This window comes from Myotis nattereri, assembly GCF_964212035.1.
Source record: "Myotis nattereri genome assembly, chromosome: 8".
NCBI lineage: Eukaryota > Metazoa > Chordata > Mammalia > Chiroptera > Vespertilionidae > Myotis > Myotis nattereri.
Genome location: NC_138083.1, coordinates 35,347,539 through 35,366,396, shown reverse-complemented (window position 1 = coordinate 35,366,396; position 18,858 = coordinate 35,347,539). Strand labels below are relative to the sequence as shown.

At 38.9% G+C, this 18,858-nt stretch overlaps 1 protein-coding gene across 2 annotated transcripts in view; it reads right to left on the bottom strand.

Annotated features, from left to right (window-relative positions):
- CBFA2T2 (CBFA2/RUNX1 partner transcriptional co-repressor 2) overlaps positions 1-18,858 on the bottom strand; it is a 165,484-nt gene that overhangs the window by 40,139 nt on the left and 106,487 nt on the right. For both annotated transcript variants that reach the window (XM_081097004.1, XM_081097005.1), the window contains exons 2-3: positions 3,962-4,105; positions 125-366 (exon numbers count right to left, since the gene is read on the bottom strand). In XM_081097004.1, coding sequence (XP_080953130.1) covers positions 125-366; positions 3,962-4,105 — 386 coding nt within the window. The remainder of the gene's footprint in view (positions 1-124; positions 367-3,961; positions 4,106-18,858) is intronic.

The following is an 18,858-nucleotide window of genomic DNA, read 5'->3' as shown; positions in this document are numbered from 1 at the left end:
TAGTTTGTAGATTTTACCACATTGCTACAGGATTGGGAGAGAGCAGAAATATGTACAACTTCTCTGCTGGCTTCAGTTTTGAGCTATATACTCAGGCAACTGTTGACAGTGATGCTGTACTTACCACCAGTGCTAGAACGAGTGTCCGAACCTTCTCCCCAATCTCAGGTGAGATGTCATTGCCAAACTGTTGTAGAGTGGTGAGAAAGCGTTTTAACTTGCTGAGCTGCCGAGCACCACAGGTGGCTGGCAATTGTTGATTTGTTAGTGCAGATGACGTGGAAGAGGCAGGACCATTGCTGAATCTTTGTGGTGGTGATGGGGCACCATTCAGCGTAGGAGGAGAATGGTTGGTGCCATTGCTTACTAAAAGAAAGCCAAAATGAAAGACTCAATGCAAAACACAAGAATCTTTGATACATTCTTCTTGTCTGCATTCTCCTTCATTTATTCACTTCAATTTTGTAAAGCATATGGTAAGAGTACACAAGACACTGTTTCTACTCAACAAGATTAAGACATACTGCCAGGAAAAAAAATGATAACAGAGTAACATAGAAGGTGTTAAAACAGAAGAGTAAAGTGCTACTAGAGCACAGAGAAGGACATGTAACTCTACAGGTGCCATGGGCGTGCGTAGGTAGTTTTAAGACTTCCTGCAATAGTACTGGATGAGATAAGTTTGGAAGAATATATTTCCAATGAATGGACACTTGTGTTCATCATTTATGTCACATCTCCTCAATCTTAGGGTCCCAAAGAATCTAAGGCAGTCTATTAGAATATAGCATGTGAACAAGACACACCAGAAAACAGTCGTTACTGTGAAAAAGTGTTTTTTCTAGGCTATAGGTTTAATGACTTATTCCTATAGTAAGGTATATATATCTTGGCTATTCAGAATATTCATGCCCATCAGAGTCAGTTTTTCTCTGCTTTGACAGTGCTAGATGAACACTTCCAAATACTCATTCAATAAAGTATTTTTCTAGACACCACACAGGACACTCCCATTCTACATTTCGGCTTAAATTATAATACATGTGATTAGTTTCAGTTTTTCTATTTTCCCATTATTCTTAGTCATATTTTGCTAGTTTTAATTTGGTACACAATCCTAGAGCTAAATTCTTAACAGCATTAAGTAAAAATCTCCTTTTTCATTAAAGAGTGAAATTTTTAAAATTACCTAATGTCTAAGAGTCAATATATTTTCACTTACTCATACCCAATCTAAGAATATAAAGCTGTGTCTAAAAACATAAGAAACAATTTAAGTTAAGATTTAAGCCATACTTAAAGAACATAATCATTTAACCTTTACCTCACTTAGAAAACTGTCATTTACTTATATTTTGCCTAATGCCAACTTGTTAATCATGAAAAATCTCTCACTTCCCTTCTTCCTCCAAGCCAGTCATAGTTGTTTGACCAACACTATTCCTACTTCTTGAGTGACCTTTATTTAAATTTGATCTGTAAACTCTTCTTCATCCAATATAGCTTAAATGACACCTGTATTAAGGATTCATTGAGCCTCTGCCTTAAGGTAGATTTAGTAATTCTTCTATGTGCTACACATGCTTCCATTATGTTATTTCCAAATTATACTTACTTGCATTGCCTTAATATATAGCACACTTTTAAAAAATATTTTTTATTGATTTCAGAGAGGAAAGGAGAGAGATAGAAACATCAATGATGAGAGAGAATCATTGATTGGCTGCCTCCTGCATGCCCCCTACTGGGGAGAGAGCCCACAATCTGGGCATGTGCCCTGATCAGGAATTGAACCCTGACATCCTGCCTGGTTCATAGGTCAACACTCAACCACTGAGCTACACCAGTTGGGCTATTGTATACTTCTTGATGAATATTCTTACATATCCATGTATACTAAAATTAGCTAAGTTTTGGAAGCTGTGTGTACTGTATATACTTTAGCTTTGTTCATTAGCTAGTAATATTAAGTGTTCAGGAAAATTCTGCTGAATATGACTCACTGTAAGCAGACTAACAGGCTAAGAAAAAAAAGGGTGCTTTCTCTTCTAAGTCTTTCATTAAAAAGATCACTAGAGCCACTGGAAAGAAAGCTCAACACTCAGCCTTAGCAATCCTGAAAATTAGTTGCAATGGTCTGCCATTTCTTTGTGTTCACAGAAAAGTCAACTGCCACTGGAGAGCTGCCCTCTTTTGAAGCAGCCCATTAGAATAATACATTATTGTGCTTTTAGCCACTCTGATGCCCAGACAAGCTTTTTCATGGCCTCTTTGGTGAAAGCTTATGATTACATTTTCTGAAATAAAACATGTCCACCCCCAAGTAGTCAAATATGGAGGTAAAAAGGACCAAATTTATATATACATATCTCCACCTGTATCTTGAAATCTGAATGGTAGCTTGGGTTTAAATCTGTTTCATTTCAAGATAGTACTTATATCTACAGTGTATAACTTTGAGACAGAAAACATAGTTTAAGAAAAAAAAATCAAAATTTATTTCTTTCAGTCTGGCTCAGACTGCTGCAGATACCACTCACTCAATTTCAAATGTTTGAGAAAATAAAAATTAAAGCTTCTATTAAAGCTGTACCTCTTAGACTCCCTTCTCCTATTGTTAAAAATAATTTACATAGAAAACATAAATGTTTAAGCAAAAATAGTGTGCAAGCTTGTGTAATGGTGTTTAAATAAGAAAATGCATATAGCACCTAGTACATTGCTCTAATTTGATATGAATGGGTACTACCCAAATAGACATTTTCTGCTATATGAGGCCAAATGTCTGTAAGGGTCAATGTGAACTGGATGTGGCATGGGCATGGAAAAGCAGAACACAAATTAAAATCTAGAGGTGTGTGTATCTCTCTCTAGATTTTAGATTTTAAATTGAGGGTTTTTTGTTTTGTTTTTTAAATATTATGTAGGACTGAATTTGCTGAGTTATAAAATTTGTGGAAATTCAGCTTTAGAAGATACTGCCAAACAATTTCCTCATATTTAAACAATGTATGAGTGTTCAGGTTGCTCCACACATACTCACCAACACTTGACAATCCTTTTCACTTTGAACATTCTTGTGGGTGTACAGGGTATTGCACTAGGTTTTAGTTTGCATTTCCTTGATGACTACTTAAGTTGAATGCCTCAGATTTATTGGCTAATATAATTCTTATTAGCTGAATTGTGTCCCCCACAAATTCCCATGTTGAAGTTCTAACCCCTCAGTAACTCAGAATGTGACTATTTTTGGAGATAGGACCTTTAAAGGTTAATTGAGGTCATATGGGTAGTCCCTGGTCCATTATGACTGTTGTCCTTAAGAAGAGAAAGAGACAACATGAATGAGTTGGCACAGGGGCAAGGACATGGGAGAATATAGCAAGGAGGCAACTTTTGCAAGCTAAGGACAGAGGTCTCAGGGGGGAAAAAAAATCAAACCTGCTGACATCTTGATCTTGGGACTTCTATCCTCTAGAACTTTTAAAAAATAAATTCCTGTTGTTTAAGCTACCTAGTCTGTAGTATTTTGTTATGACAGCCCTAGCAAACTAATACAATATTCTCTTTTTTATAGAGACTTAGCATGACAGTCCTGGAAAACTTTTAGAAATAATTCAATAACTTTATGAATCTTACTTTAATTCCTATAAATCAATATAACTTTAATTCATTATTTTAGAACTCAAGAATTTAAAATACCTACTTCCCAGACAAAGAGTATGAAAAAAAATATTGGGACTACTAAATTTCCAAATGCTCAAATTAGCTAAGTACTATTCTCAGAGGGGAAAAGCAATTTATAAAAGAAATAACCAGATATATGTTTCTGATATATATCTCTTTTAATAGTCATTTTGGAAATCTTGTGAATGGTATATGCAGAAGGCTTACTGGGAGTCAGTCACATAGATACAAATGTCACTCTGAATTATAAACTAAAGTAATTAAGAGTTCTCACATGCTGTAGGAGTAAACGACATTGGCCTGGGTCCTCCGGGATTTATTGGTGGGAGGGGTGGCATGGTGGGAGGTGAGGATCTTGACTGTATCTTCACTTCCACAGGCGATCCAGGCATTGCTGGCACCCTTTTCTCAGGACCAACTGTAGAAAATAAAAGAGATAGAGGTCAGAGTTTTCTATAAAATAATAAAAATAGTGACAATAATTTGAAATACTAACATACCAGTATTTTCCTAGAGGACTGAGAAGAAAATGCTTAGTTTAACAGACTGAATAGTGGTCCCCAGAAAGATATCAAACCCCTTAACCCCTTGAATTGTAAATGTTTCTGTACTTGGAAAAAGGGTCTTTGAAAATGTAGTTAAAGACTTTGAGAGGAGGAGATAATCCTGGATTATCTGGTGGGCTCCAAATCCAATATAAATGAAACCCTCATAAGAAGAGCTGAAAAGATGCATACACAAACAGAAGACAACGTGAAGACATAGTCACACAGAGAGGACAGAGTGACAATGGAGGCAGAGACTGAATGATGCAGCTACAAGCCAAGGGATGGCAAGGATTATCAGCCAGCATGAGAAACCAGGAAGAGAGGCATGGAATCGATTCTTCCTCTGAGGCACCAGGAAGGAATCAGCCCTCCTGATACCTTCATTCTAGACCAGTGATGGGAACCTTTTGAGCTCGGCGTGTCAGCATTTTGAAAAACCCTAACTTAACTCTGGTGCCGTGTCACATATAAAAATTTTTTGATATTTGCAACCATAGTAAAACAAAGACTTATATTTTTGATATTTATTTTATATATTTAAATGCCATTTAATAAAGAAAAATCAACCAAAAAAATGAGTTCGTGTGTCATCTCTGACACACGTGTCATAGGTTCGCCATCACTGTTCTAGACCCTGGCCCCTGGACTATGAGAAGATTGTTGTTTAAGCCACCCAGACTGCGGGACTTTGCTACAACAATCCTAGAAAACTACAACAATCCTAGAAAACTACAACAAGGCAACAAGGTCAAAGATTGAAAGTTAACAGTGAGGACAGGGGCTGGGAAAGAAAGAAACCAGTTTATAAATTCTGCTGATCCCAACTACATTCTGTATAACTTCTCTGTATGGATGAATCAAGTTAATAAGGGGGGAAAAACTAATGGGGAACTATTTAGATCAGTAGGTGTCAACTGCATGGCATAGAAACAAATATAATCAGTTGTATATAAATTACTATGCATGAAGTACTAAATTTTTGTTGTTGTTGCTAATCCTCACCCAAGGATATTTTTCCATTGATTTTTAGAGTATGGAAGAGAGGGAGGGGGGAAACATCTATAGAAATATTGATGTAAGAGAGAGACATTGATTGGCTGTCTTCTGCAAACAGGATAGAACCTGAAACCTAGGTACATGCCCTTGACTAGGAATCAAAGCCAGACCCTTCGGTGTATGGGTGGACACTCTAACCAGCAAGCAACACTGTCCTGGGCTAAAGCACTAAATTTTTATACATATCAACTATTCTAATAGAAAAAAAGAAGTCAAAATCTTTGACATCAGGCATATAAATGTTGCTTATAATATCTGTTCAAAAAGATGAAAAATAGAGATGATTCTAAACCAGGGGTGGGCAAACTTTTTGACTCGAGGGCCACAATGGGTTCTTAAACTGGACCGGAGGGCCGGAACAAAAGCATGGATGGAGTGTTTGTGTGAACTAATATAAATTCAAAGTAAACATCATTACATAAAAGGGTACGGTCTTTTTTTTTTTTAGCTTTATTCATTTCAAACTGGCCAGATCCGGCCCGCAGCCCGTAGTTTGCCCACGGCTGTAAACCAAGCACAGGCTACTTCACCTATGAGGATAATACATAAGCAGTGTTTGATAACACTAGACAGCAACAAATTCCAGAAAAGATAAATTTGATAGATTATACTTAATTACATTAGAATTAGGTCTGAGCTCATATAAATAAGACTTGAGCCCTAGCTGGTTTGGCTCAGTGTACAGAGCATCAGCCTGCGGACTGAAGGGTTCCAGGTTTGATTCCGGTCAAGGGCATATGCCCGGGTTGCGGGCTCGATCCCCAGTGTGGGGTGTGCAGGAGGCAGCCAATCAATGATTCTCTCATTAATGTTTTTATCTCTCTCTCCCTTTCCCTTCGTCTCTGAAATGAATAAAAATTATTAAAAAAAGATTTGCTTCTGAAGAGCAATATTTTAATATATTCAAAGTAATTTTCCATATTAAAGGGAATTTGTTATATACATGGTTAATAATAGAGCCAAGGCTACCATAATCATCTTTAAATTGAGCTATTTGCCTCTCAGTAATTCAAAGCTTTTCACTTAAGTTCCATGTACTTATTCTCCAATAAATCCAAGTAAAGTACAAGAAATGGACACCAAAGGTTCAAATGAGAATGTTAAATCAAAGATTTCTTTCAGTGGCATCACAGTTGTAAACACAACACATACAAGAGCATTCATGACAAGGCACATCTTCACACATTCATGCGCATGGTCTAATGAGGAAAATATTCCTAAATAATATTTTTAATGCTTCAGTTTGCCACATTTTTGGGAAGAAATATAACGAATACAGAAAGTCAATCAAGGAAGCAATGCCCCTAAATTGCAAATTCCCCAACAAAAATGTGCAGCTCTCCCAGAACCATGTGGGCAACACTCTGCCAGCCTTCCCCCTCTCTCTGTCCAGGACATTTTCTTTGTAAAATTGATGGTTGTCCTGTCTGATTAGTGGACTAATGAGCTGTTGCGCTTGCCTTTTTCTTTTTGACAGTATTTTCTCAATGCCCTTCAGAGAAAAGTTGACATATTTCCAGCACTTCCATCTGGGGCCCAGCTTTCTGGAGGATTGGGGGGTGCGGGGGATAGGGAAGGAAGGAACTGACAGTTGTCTCGCACTGTTATGTGTTGTGTATGGTGTGCAATAACCTAGAGGGTGCCTTTCTTCAGACCACCTGCCTTTACAGCAAGGGCGCCAAAGGCCTGAGGAAGGCTTAGCAATGAGATGTGTTTTAACATTCAGTACTTGGCAGAATGAAAAACTCAGAGCCGCCCAACTGCAGAATGCTAAATAATATACCAACTAAAAGCTTAGATACTGGGTAAAATTTAGCCCCCAGAGTACTATTTACAGATTAAAACTACCCATTTCTTGTTCAGGTCACTTTTCACAAACCTGCAACACTAGTTCTTCCTCATGTTTCAAGCAATGAAAAAGCATGAGTACAGAGACTGAGAGATTTGCTATGAATACTCATTCTGTTACTAATGAATTTTTATCAAATAATTAAATATTTTGGGGCCTTATTTTCAACACTAGTAGCTCGGTGCATAGATTCATGCACATTGAAAGGAAATTAATTACAAGAAATATTTTAATATCGCTATCCGCTCTTTCTCTATAATAGAAGTGTCAAAGACTAAAGAAAATTAGTAAAATGTATATGAAAATAATATATAAATTGATTAATAAATAACAATAACAACAATAAAGACATGATATAAAAACAACATTGATAAAAACGACTGGTAAGTTGATTAAACTTATTCTAAAATATCCCTGTATACCACATTAACTGTAAAAACACCTTCAGAGTGCTTGACTAATTTCCCTTTTATTAGTCAAGGGAAGTATTTACAAATTTAACTTTAACGTCACACACTCTTCGAACTCGAGAGAAAGCAACATATAACTGACCATGTCCGAAAACGAGTTCAGGTAGGACTATTCCTCTCTGTCTAGAGTTTGTCCTTGTGATTTATTAATAGTCATTGCAAATGCTGGCACCACAGGAAACTGTCTTCGAATTAATTTAAATGGGAGGCCAGTGTCAGACGGGAACAAATCAATTCTTGGAATTAGAACAACCTCTCCTTCCACAGATCCTGTTAATACTTCAGCTTCGATTATGTTAGGTCACAATCTTGTGATAATAAATCTAGTACCATTACAAAGACCCCATTTACTATTAAGATTTCCCAGTAGCATGATGATTGCACCTACTTTCCATTTTAATTTATGACACGGCATTCCCGAAGGAGTAATACTATTAAGAAATTCGATGGGAACATTTTCATTTTTGGCATCATCTGCTGAATCAATGGAATCATCACACAAAGAGGTGTGAAAATCTCCATTGAGTATATCCAAAATTTCTTCATTTAATTTATGAACGTACTCATTTTTTGGACAAAGAATCGCATGTTTAGATATATTTTTAATATTATCTATAGATGTACTATTTCCAAAGGTAGCTTTAACAATAGATCTGTTACAAATCATTTCACGGCGTATTTCAATAATATCCATCCAAGAGCTTTATATGTATTGCGCATGCATAAGTCAACATTTATTTTTAAACTAGAGGCCCGGTGCATGAAATTCATGTGGTGTGTGTGTGTGTGTCCCTCAGTCCAGCTTGCACTCTCTCCAATCTGGGACCCCTCAAGGGATGTCGGACTGCCCTCTTACAATCCAGGACCGCTGGCTCCCAAATGCTCGCCTGCCTGCCTGCCTGCCTGCCGTACTGGCCCTAACCATTCCCCTGCCAGCCTGATTGATGCTTAACTGCTCCCCTGCCGGCCCTATTGCCCCTAATTGCTCTCCTCTGCCGGCCCGGTCACCCCTAACTGTCCTCCCTTGCAGGCCATCTTGTGTCCACATGGGGGTGGCCATCTTGTGTGTTGGAGTGATAGTCAATTTGCATATTATTCTTTTATTACATAGGATTGCCAGTGCGTGTCATATATACCGGCCGGCTGGTCGGTCAGATGGTCAATCACTTAGCCTTTTATATATATAGATAGGAAAAGTGAGAGATAAAACCTACCTGGCAGGAAAGATTTAAGGGTTAGAGATAATGTTTAGACTAGTGCTAGGTAAAAAGAAGGTACTCAATACACAGCAAGGATGATTAGAAAACACGAAGACCAGTGTCAAGTTCTGATTTTGCCATTTAACTAGCCATGTGAATATGCCCAAGTTAATATTAACATTTATTTTCCATGGGAAAATAGGTTTACTATCAACAATATTAATCCATCTAATGTCAGAGATGTTACATGGAATGATCCAAAACTTAGCAGTTATAAAAACACCAAATACAATGTAAGATGGTATTTTTGTTGGAGGCTGGGTACCACTGAGATGTTTATCAATGCTGAGTTTTTGGGTATAAGAAGATATGGTCAAATGCTCCTGATTATCATCCCTGAGAAAAATGAGCTGAATATAGATCTTTCAGATGCATATAGTACAGCAATCCTGATCATTCCAAGCAGGTTGACCAAGGAAAACTGCATTTCTTTTTTTTTTTTTTAATATATTTTTATTGAATTCAGAGACGAAGGGAGAGGGAGAGAGAGATAGAAACATCAATGATGAGAGAGAATCATTGATGGGCTGCCTCCTGTATACCCCAAAATGGGGATCATACCCGTAACTCGGGCAAGTGCCCTGACCAGGAATCAAACCATGACCTCCTGGTTCATAGGTCGACATTCAACCACTGAGCCACATCAGCTGGGCAAAACCACATTTCTTTAAAACAAATCAGACTCCTAACTAAAAAACAATTGGGAAGTTTTAAAGAGAATGATCTTTGGAGGCAGAGGCTGAAGGTAGATAATTTTGGTTTTTTTGTATGTATAAACATACATTTATATGGTTCAAAATCAATATAAAAAGAAATATTCCTTGCCCGTGTCCCTACATACTTCACCCCATACGTAACCATTTTAATTGGTTTCTTGTGTATCCTTTCATTCTTTCTTGGTACAAATGAGCAAACATAAACATAAATTCTTATCCCAGCGCAGCTGGTGTAGCTCAGTGGTTGATGTTGACCTATGAACAGGAGGTCATGGTTCGATTCCTGGTCAGGGCACATGCCTGAGTTGTGGGCTCGATCACCAGTGTGAGGTGTGCAGGAGGCAGCCAATCAATGATTCTCATCATTGATGCTTCTATCTTTCCTTTTCCTTCCCTCTCTGAAATCAATTAAAAATATATTTGAAAAAAAAATTCTTATCCCACTCCCCATGTATATACAAAAGTAACATAATTACATTAAACTGAACGCTCCCAATAATGGCCTCTCCTGTAGCAATCCCTTTTGCAATACATCAGGAAGTGGGTTCTATTCCTATCTTCTAAACCAGACTTTGGTAATATGATGGAAGTGTGATAGAAGTGACTGAGTGCCAGTTCTAGGCCTGTCTTGGAACCCTGGTTCTGCCATTAAAGCAAATTCCGACTAGTCTGCTAGACGATGAGAACACATGGAGCAGAGGGAGATGAGCTGTACCAGCTAAAGCCAGCTGGTCCCCAAACATGTGAGAGCCTAACATAATGAGTCTGATCTGCAGCTAGCTGACCGAAGACATGTGAATGAGTAACCACAACCAAAAGCAGAAATGTTTGACTCATAAGCAAAAAATAAAAAAAAAATAAAAAATGAAAAGTTTATTGTTTTAGGCCACTAAGTTTTAGCATGCTTTGCTATAGAGTAAACGACCAACAGCAACTAACTAATCTATACCTATACAAATTGTGGGTGGTTATTGACTTCTACTCCATATTCAGATTCAATTGCTCCTTGGTTTTTTGTTGTTCTTGTTTTGTTTTATAATTTTACAATATGTCCTAAAATTCTTAATTCCATAACCTTAAAAAAAGATGCATAATATTTCATTGTGGATGTACCATAGTTTATTTGCTCAATCCCCTATTGATGGATAACTGGATTGTTTTCAATCATTTATAGCTGAATTTTGAGGCTCTCCAGATCCCCTGCTACTGACTGCCCTCTATTTGCCAGGTTTGAAGAAACAGATAAAAGAAGACAGAATCCTAAATAATGGGAAAAGCAGATATATTCAAATGTGTACAAAAGTACTCAGAAAATAAAGAAGTAGAAATGTTACTCTCTATGAACTCCACAGAAATCTTTACAGACCATTAAGTAATTCAATAGGAAGGCTAACATGGGCTTTCCAGGCAGCACATAGGGAGAAAAGCCTGAAGACTACAGATATACTTTAAATAGTACACCTAAAGATCAGAACCCAGTGGGGAAAAATCAAGAAAAAATTCCCTTGACCACAGCATCTCTTTAACTATTGCCAAGGGTAGGTAAATGTTCTGGAGTAATTATCAGATGAGAAGCATTTCCAACATTGACCATTCTAATTTGCTATAGAGGAAAGAGCACCAAAATACTATTGCACAAGGGCTGATAAGGCTGGTAAACTGATTATTGGCAAAGCACACGTTTCTCTTCCTTGTAGCTCTAAAACAAACCTGAGAACATGTCCAACTTTTTAAAAAACAGGCAGGCATCATATACAGAGACAGCCAGGAATAGCTGTTTACAATGACAAATAATTTATCATTCAACAAAAATTGAGGCATAAGGACTCACACAGAGAAATTACCAGAAGACATTTTACAAGGGACATTAAAGACGGAGGTCAATTAAAATAAATTAATGCTTTGCTGTATACTAACAATGCAGATCAAAAATTTTTTTTCCCATTCCACATTTATAAATACTTTGTGGAAGATTATTTTATCTAATACATCCCTATTATTCAAGGATCAGTAAATTCTTGTTCTGCAAAGAGAAAGAGAGTAAATATTTTTAGCATTGTGGACCATTGTTCTCTCACAACTATATAACTCTACTGTTGTAGCATGCTCTGGACCAGCAATTTTTAACCCTTTTTCTCATGGAACACATAAACTACTAAAATTCTGTAGCACACCACAAAATATATTCTATTTTTTGCCAATCTAACAATAACAAAAAAATAGGTATAGTTTTTATTTGTTCACAGAGGGCAGCTAGTGTCTTGGCTGCTGTCAGTTTTTAATTTGACAATCTAAGGGAAAAGAGATCAGTGCCCCTGACTAAACAGTCAGGTATTGCATGTTTTAAAAATTCTTCTGGCTAAAAATCACTGCTCTAGATAATATACAAACGAATGGTCTTGGCTGTGTTCCAATAAAACTTTATTTACAAAAATAGAGGGTGGTCCACAGTTTAATCAGTAGTCCATAGTTTATGGCTAATTAAAAAACTGGAAAAATTCAAATGTCTAATTCTTACTTTATTTCTATGCTTATAAAATTTAATTTATAACATATACTGAAGTGGTTCACCTGAATAACATTTTTTCTTTTCTTAACACTGGATATAATGCTCAGTGGTTAGAGTGTCAGCCCACAGACCAAAGGATCGCAGGTTCGATTGCCGGTCAAGGGCACATACCTGGGTTGCAGGTTCAATCCCCAGCCCAGGTCAGGCTCGAGTGGAGGCAACAAATCGATGTATCTCTCACATCGATGTCTCTTTTTCTCCTCTTCCCTTCCACTCTCTCTAAAAATCAATGGGGAAAAATATCCTCCACTGAGAATTAACAAAAAAAGAAAAGAAAAGAAAAGAATGGATATAAAGAGACTTTTACTAATTGACCAGTAAGAAAATAACACACAGGTGGAGAACCAAGATGGCGGCGTAAGGTACAGACCTGTGAGTGCTGCCTCCCACAACAACATTGAAAATACCAACTATAAGACAAAACAGCTATCATTCAGAACCATGGGGAAGCCAGCCCAGTGGAAGTTCTACAACTGGAAGGAAAGAAAGAAGAGCATTGAGACTGAGTAGGATATGCAGAGGCACCAATAGAGTCGCGCGCCAGGCGGGCTACAACTGGATGAGTGGTTTTTTTCAATCGGAAGGGGTTACAAACTCTCAAATACACCGAGCTTGTTTGGGGTGGGATTCTGAGGTCCCAGGCCCCTACGGGGAGAGGCGGGACGGCCTTGCAGTGGGGTCGGAAAGTGAGGGCGGCTTTCTCATGGAGCTGCTTGCCGGCACTCGGGGACGCGGAGTCGCGGAGAAGTGAGGAGTCGCGGAGACACCATTGCTGTTTGCTCTGCCCTGGTGATTCCCTGAGACCCCGCCCTATTCAATTTACATCCTGGCCCAAGCTGTGCCAGTGGCACAAAAGGAACCACCAGTGCTTTTGCAGCTTAACCCAACTCCTTGCACCCATATGGGACACACTCAAGAAGCAGAATCAGGTTTGGAGGAAGCCAGGACCGGACACGGCTGGGCCGGCAACATGGTACCACTATACCAGCAAATGCACAAACAGGTCCACCAGATCCAGTCTCACATGGAACGCCGGGAGATGGCAGACAAGCAGTCTGTGCACTTAGTAGAAAACGAAATCCAAGAAAGCATATCAGATAATTCAGCCAGCAAGAACGCTTGGAGATTTTGTCCAGCAAGGAGCCTCCCAACAAAAGACAGAATGCCAAACTTCGTGTTGACCAGTTAAAGTATGATGTCCAGCACCTGCAGACTGCTCTCAGAAACTTCCAACATCGGCGATACGCAAGGGAGTAGCAGGAGAGACAGAGGAGCTTTTGTCTCGCACCTTCACTCCCAACACGGGATGCAGCGCCCCCTGCGAGGCTGCACCGGCCCCTGTGAGGCTGAGACGGCCCCTGCGAGTCTGAGACAGTCCCTGTGAGGGCAAACACAGGGACACGTCGTGGATGGAAATAGCTACATTTTCCATGTGTATGACCCGGCAACAAAAAGTGTACACCTATGGATGAGGACAGTGGCGGGGGTAAGGGCAGAGGGTTGGATGGGAACTGGGTGGAGGGGAGCTATGGGGGGAAAAAGGGGGAACTGTAATAATCTGAACAATAAAGATTTATTTAAAAAAAAATAACACACAAAACAGAAAAAAATATTTAAAGACAATACTAATAACATGAAGTCAGAGCTGAGGGGTAGCAAAGATAAGGCTAGTTATGATGTTCTTCCAAAAAGCAGACAGATCTAAGAGAACTTCAAAAATGACTAGCATACCTGTGAAAAATCACTTGTTTCATTGTTATGATAATTTAGTCATTCCTTTTTTTCTCTATCTTCTACCAATGCCATCTGATATAATTCTAACAACTCTATAATAACAAACAATCCAATTAAAAAAAGATTTTTATTGACTTTAGGAGAGAGAAGAAGGGAGGGAGAGGAACTGAACTGGATTATGCCCAACCAACTGACCCACACCGGCCAGAGCACAAACAACCCAATTTAAAGAACAAGGAAAAAAGACATAAAAATACAATTCTCAAAAGAAGGTGTAGAAATGGCTGAAAAAGACATAAAAACATGCTTGACATACTTAAGTCATCAAAGAAACATAAAACACATCAACAAAAAAGAACAAACTACTGAGATAGATAGATAGATAGATATAAAATAACGGATGGATGTCAAAAGCATTAGGCTAAGTTAAAGATGCCAGATACACAAAAGCTACATACTGCATTATCCAATTTATATAAAACTTCAGACAAGATAAAAATTAGTGACAAAATGCAGATCAGTGGCTGCTTGGGACTGATGGGAAAAAATGATTATGAAGGGGGATATGGAGGACATAATAAATCTTTTTATGGTGATGGAACTCATCTACATTTTGATTGCAATGGTACTAAGAACTTTACACAACAGCTAAAAGTCAAACTATATACATAAAATGGGCAAATTTTACTATATATAAATTATACCACAATAAAGCTGAGAAAAAAACAGTAAAATAAATTCAGCCTTTTAAAAATTTTTTATTAATCCTCATCTGAGGATATTTTTTCCATTGATTTTTAGAGAGAGTGGAAGGGAGGGGGAGACACAGAGAGAGAGAAAAACATCGATGTGAGAGAGACACATTGATCGGTTGCCTCCTGCATATGCCCCGGCCAGGGCCGGGGATTGAGCCTGCAATGGAGTTATGTGCCCTTGACTGGATTCGAACCAGGCACTTTTCAGTCTACAGGTGGACACTCTAGCCCAGTGATGGCGAACCTTTTGAGCTCGGCGTGTCAGCATTTTGAAAAACCCTAACTTAACTCTGGTGCCGTGTCACATATAGAAACTTTTTGATATTTGCAACCATAGCAAAACAAAGACTTATATTTTTTATATTTATTTTATATATTTAAATGCCATTTAACAAAGAAAAATCAACCAAAAAAATGAGTTCGCGTGTCACCTTTGACACGCGTGTCATAGGTTCGCAGTCACTGCTCTAGCCATTGAGCCAAAACAACTAGGGCCAGCCATATTTTTTTTTAAAAAATCACAATCAAGTTGAGTTCATCCAAGAAAGCAAAGGTAATTTAATATTAGAAAAAGATAGTATAATTCACCATATTAACAGAAGAAACACCATAAAATAATTTCAGTAATTACAGAAATAGCCCAGTTGGCATGGCTCAGAGGTTGAGCATTGACCTATGAACCAGGACGTTATGGTTCAATTCCTGGTCAGGGCACGTGTCAGGATTGCTGGTTCAATCCCCAATGTGGGGCATGCAGGAGGTAGCCAATCAGTGATTGTCATCATTGATGTTTCTCTCTCTCCCCCCCCATCCCCCCCTCTCTGAAATCAATACAAACATATTTTTAAAAAATAATTATAGAAAAGGAAGATCAATTCCTTAACTTGATAAAGGGTCTATCCCAAAAACTCATATAAAATGCCATACATTTATTTATTATTTATTTATTTATTTATTTATTTATTTATTTATTTATTTATAATTAAATCTTTATTGTTGAGATTATTACAGTTGTTCCTCTTTTTTCCCCTCATAGCTTTCCTCCACCCAGTTCCCAACCCAACCTCTACCCTTACCCCCCCCCCCCCGCACTGTCCTTATCCATAGGTGTACAATTTATTCCAATCTCTTCCCGCACCCCCCACACACGTTTCCCCCCGAGAATTCAGTCCACTACCTTTCTATGCCCCTGATTCTATTATATTCACCAGTTTATTCTGTTCATCAGATTATTTATTCACTTGATTTTTAGATTCACTTGTTGATAGATATGTGTTTGTTGTTCATAATTTTTATCTTTACCTTTTTCTTTTTCCTCTTCTTAAAGGATACCTTTCAGCATTTCATATAATACTGGTTTGGTGGTGATGAACTCCTTTAGCTTTTCCTTATCTGTGAAGCTCTTTATCTGATCTTCAATTATGAATGATAGTTTTGCTGGGTAAATTAATCGTGGTTGTAGGTTCTTGGTATTCATCACTTTGAATATTTCTTGCCACTCCCTTCTGGCCTGCATAGTTTCTACTGAGAAATCAGCTGACAGTCATATGGGTACTCCCTTGTAGGTAACTAACTGTTTTTCTCTTGCTGCTTTTAAGATTCTCTTGTTGTCTTTTGCTCTTGGCATTTTAGTTATGATGTGTCTTGGTGTGGTCCTCTTTGGATTCCTTTTGTTTGGGGTTCTCTGCGCTTCCTGGACTTGTAAGTCTATTTCTTTGACCAGGTATGGGAAGTTTTCTGTCATTATTTCTTCAAATAGGTTTTCAATATCCTGCTCTCTCTCTTCTTCTGGCACCCCTATAATTCGGATGTTGATATGCTTGAAATTGTCCCAGAGGCTCCTTACACTATCTTCATATTTTTGGATTCTTTTTTTTGTTTTTCGGTTGGTTGTTTTTTGCCTCTTCGTATTTCATATTTTTGACTTGATTCTTGGGATCCTCTTGTCTGCTGTTGGATCTCTGTATAATATTCTTTATTGCAGTCAGTTTATGCTTAATTTCTAGTTGGTCCTTTTTCATATCCTCGAGGGTCTCACTAGATTTATGGAGGGTCTCACTAAATTTATCGGCAGTTTCTAGAAGATTCTTGAGTAACCTTATAACCGTGGTTCTGAACTCTATATCCAGTCGTTTGCTTTCCTCCATTTCTGTCATTTGTGACCTGTTTCTTTGTCTCCGCATTTTGGCTGCTTCCCTGTGTTGATAGAGTGGCTTTCTGTGCTAGGTGTCCTATAGAGCCCAGTGGCTCGGCCTCCCCAATTACCTGAGGTGGACACTCTTGGTGCACCCCTTTGTGGGCTGTGTGCAGTCTTGTTGTAGTTAAGCCTTGATTGTTGTAGGTTATCACTGGGAGGAATTGACCTCAGGCCGATTGGCTGTGAGAATCAGCTGTGTCTGCACTGGGAGAACTTCTGTGCTGGAGACACCCTTCTGGGGCAAGACTTGCTTCAGTGGGGCTTTGGTGCTCACTGAGTCTGCCCCCTGAGTGTGTTCCTTATGGATCTGAGGAGTTGTAATCTGGATGGTCCCACTCTGACCACTAGGTACACAGGCTCTTGGATCTCTAAGGAGGTGCTAATTTAGCCTCTGCCTGAGGCTACCCCGCAGGAGCTATGGAGAGATCTGCAGATTCCTCTTCTTTGTTTGGGGTTTGGAGGTGCCCAACTGAGGCCCAGCTGTGAAACAATGCAAGCTGCTGTGGGGTCTTGGGTCTTCTTTTGGAAGTTCTTGGTCTCTCTGACCCAGCTGCAGTTTGTTAAGTAATCTTCATATTGCAAAGGGCCAGGTTATTCATATGCAAAAGCCTCTGTGCACAGCTTGGGTGGGGTCTCAGGGAATCAAGTGCGGGGAGCAAACAGCTATGGCTGATCCTCAGTCCTGCCCTAAGAAGCCCCGGGTCTCAGTGTCCCGGCGTTAATTGCTGCAAGCACCTCTGAGAGAAAGCCGCCCTCGAGTTCTGCCCAATGACAGACAGTCCAGTTTCTTCCCGTATGAGTCTGGGTCCCCAGAGACTCACCCGTAACTGGAGTTCAGAGCAGTCGGGAGCTTGAGACTCCCTCCCGACTAAAAAAGACAACCGCGTCCTCAGTTGCCAGCCCTTTCTACATGCGCCTCCATATCTTGGCACTTTACTTCCGCACCTCCTCTGAGTCTCAGTGTGCTTTTCTCTTTCCTTCTAGTTGTAGAATTTCCACTCATCCAGCCTTACTGTGGTTCTGGATGGTGTCCGTTTTGTCTTTTAGTTATATTTTTGGAGTGGTTGTGTGAGGCAGCAATTTCTGGTGTTTACCTATGCCACCATCTTGGTTTCTCCCTCTAAAATGTCATACTTATCGATGAAATATTAAAAGTGCTGCCTTTCAACTCAGAAAGAAGATAAAGATGCCCAGTATCTACTCAACATTTACTTAAGAGTCAAAGTAGGACAGTTAAAAAGAAAAAAAAAAAGGAAGAAATAGCCTTGGCTCAGTGGTTGAGCATTGACCCACGCACCAAGAGATCACCCGTTTGATTCCTGGTCAGGGCACATGCCCGGGTTTTGGGCTCAATCCCCTGTAGGGGGCATGCAGGAGGCAGCCAGTCCATGTTCTCTCTCATCCATGTTTCTCTCTCTCTTTTCTCCTCCCCTTCCTCTCTAAAATCAATAAGAACATATTTTTTTAAAAAAAGAAAATGAAAGAAATAAAATTATCATTTTGTACATACAAGATGACTTTATAGAAAACCAAAATAATCTATCACCCAAGTATTAGAATTAATATGTAAGTTCAACAAGGTTGCTAGATCAAAGCCCAATCTTTTAAAAATTAGTTGCATTCCAGCCCTGGTTGGTTTGGCTCAGTAGAGCATCAGCCTGTGGACCAAAGGGTCGTGGGTACAATTCCAGGTCAAGGGCACATACTTGGGTTGCAGGCTCAATTCCCAGATCCCCAGTCGGGGCATCTACAGAAGGCAACTGATCAATGTTTCTTTCTCTTTGTCTTTTCTCTCTCTCTCCTTCTCTCTAAGCATGTCCTCAGGTAAGAACAATAATAAGCAAGGAAATAATAAACAACATATTCAGGATAATGACTATTGCAAAGGAAAGGAAAGGGATAGAATCAGACAGTTACAAATTATAGTTCTAATGTTTCGCTTCTTTAAAAGCTCTGAAGCAAAATGTTAGACAAAACATTAAAATCTGACAAGCTTAAAGTGGGTACATGAGTGTTTG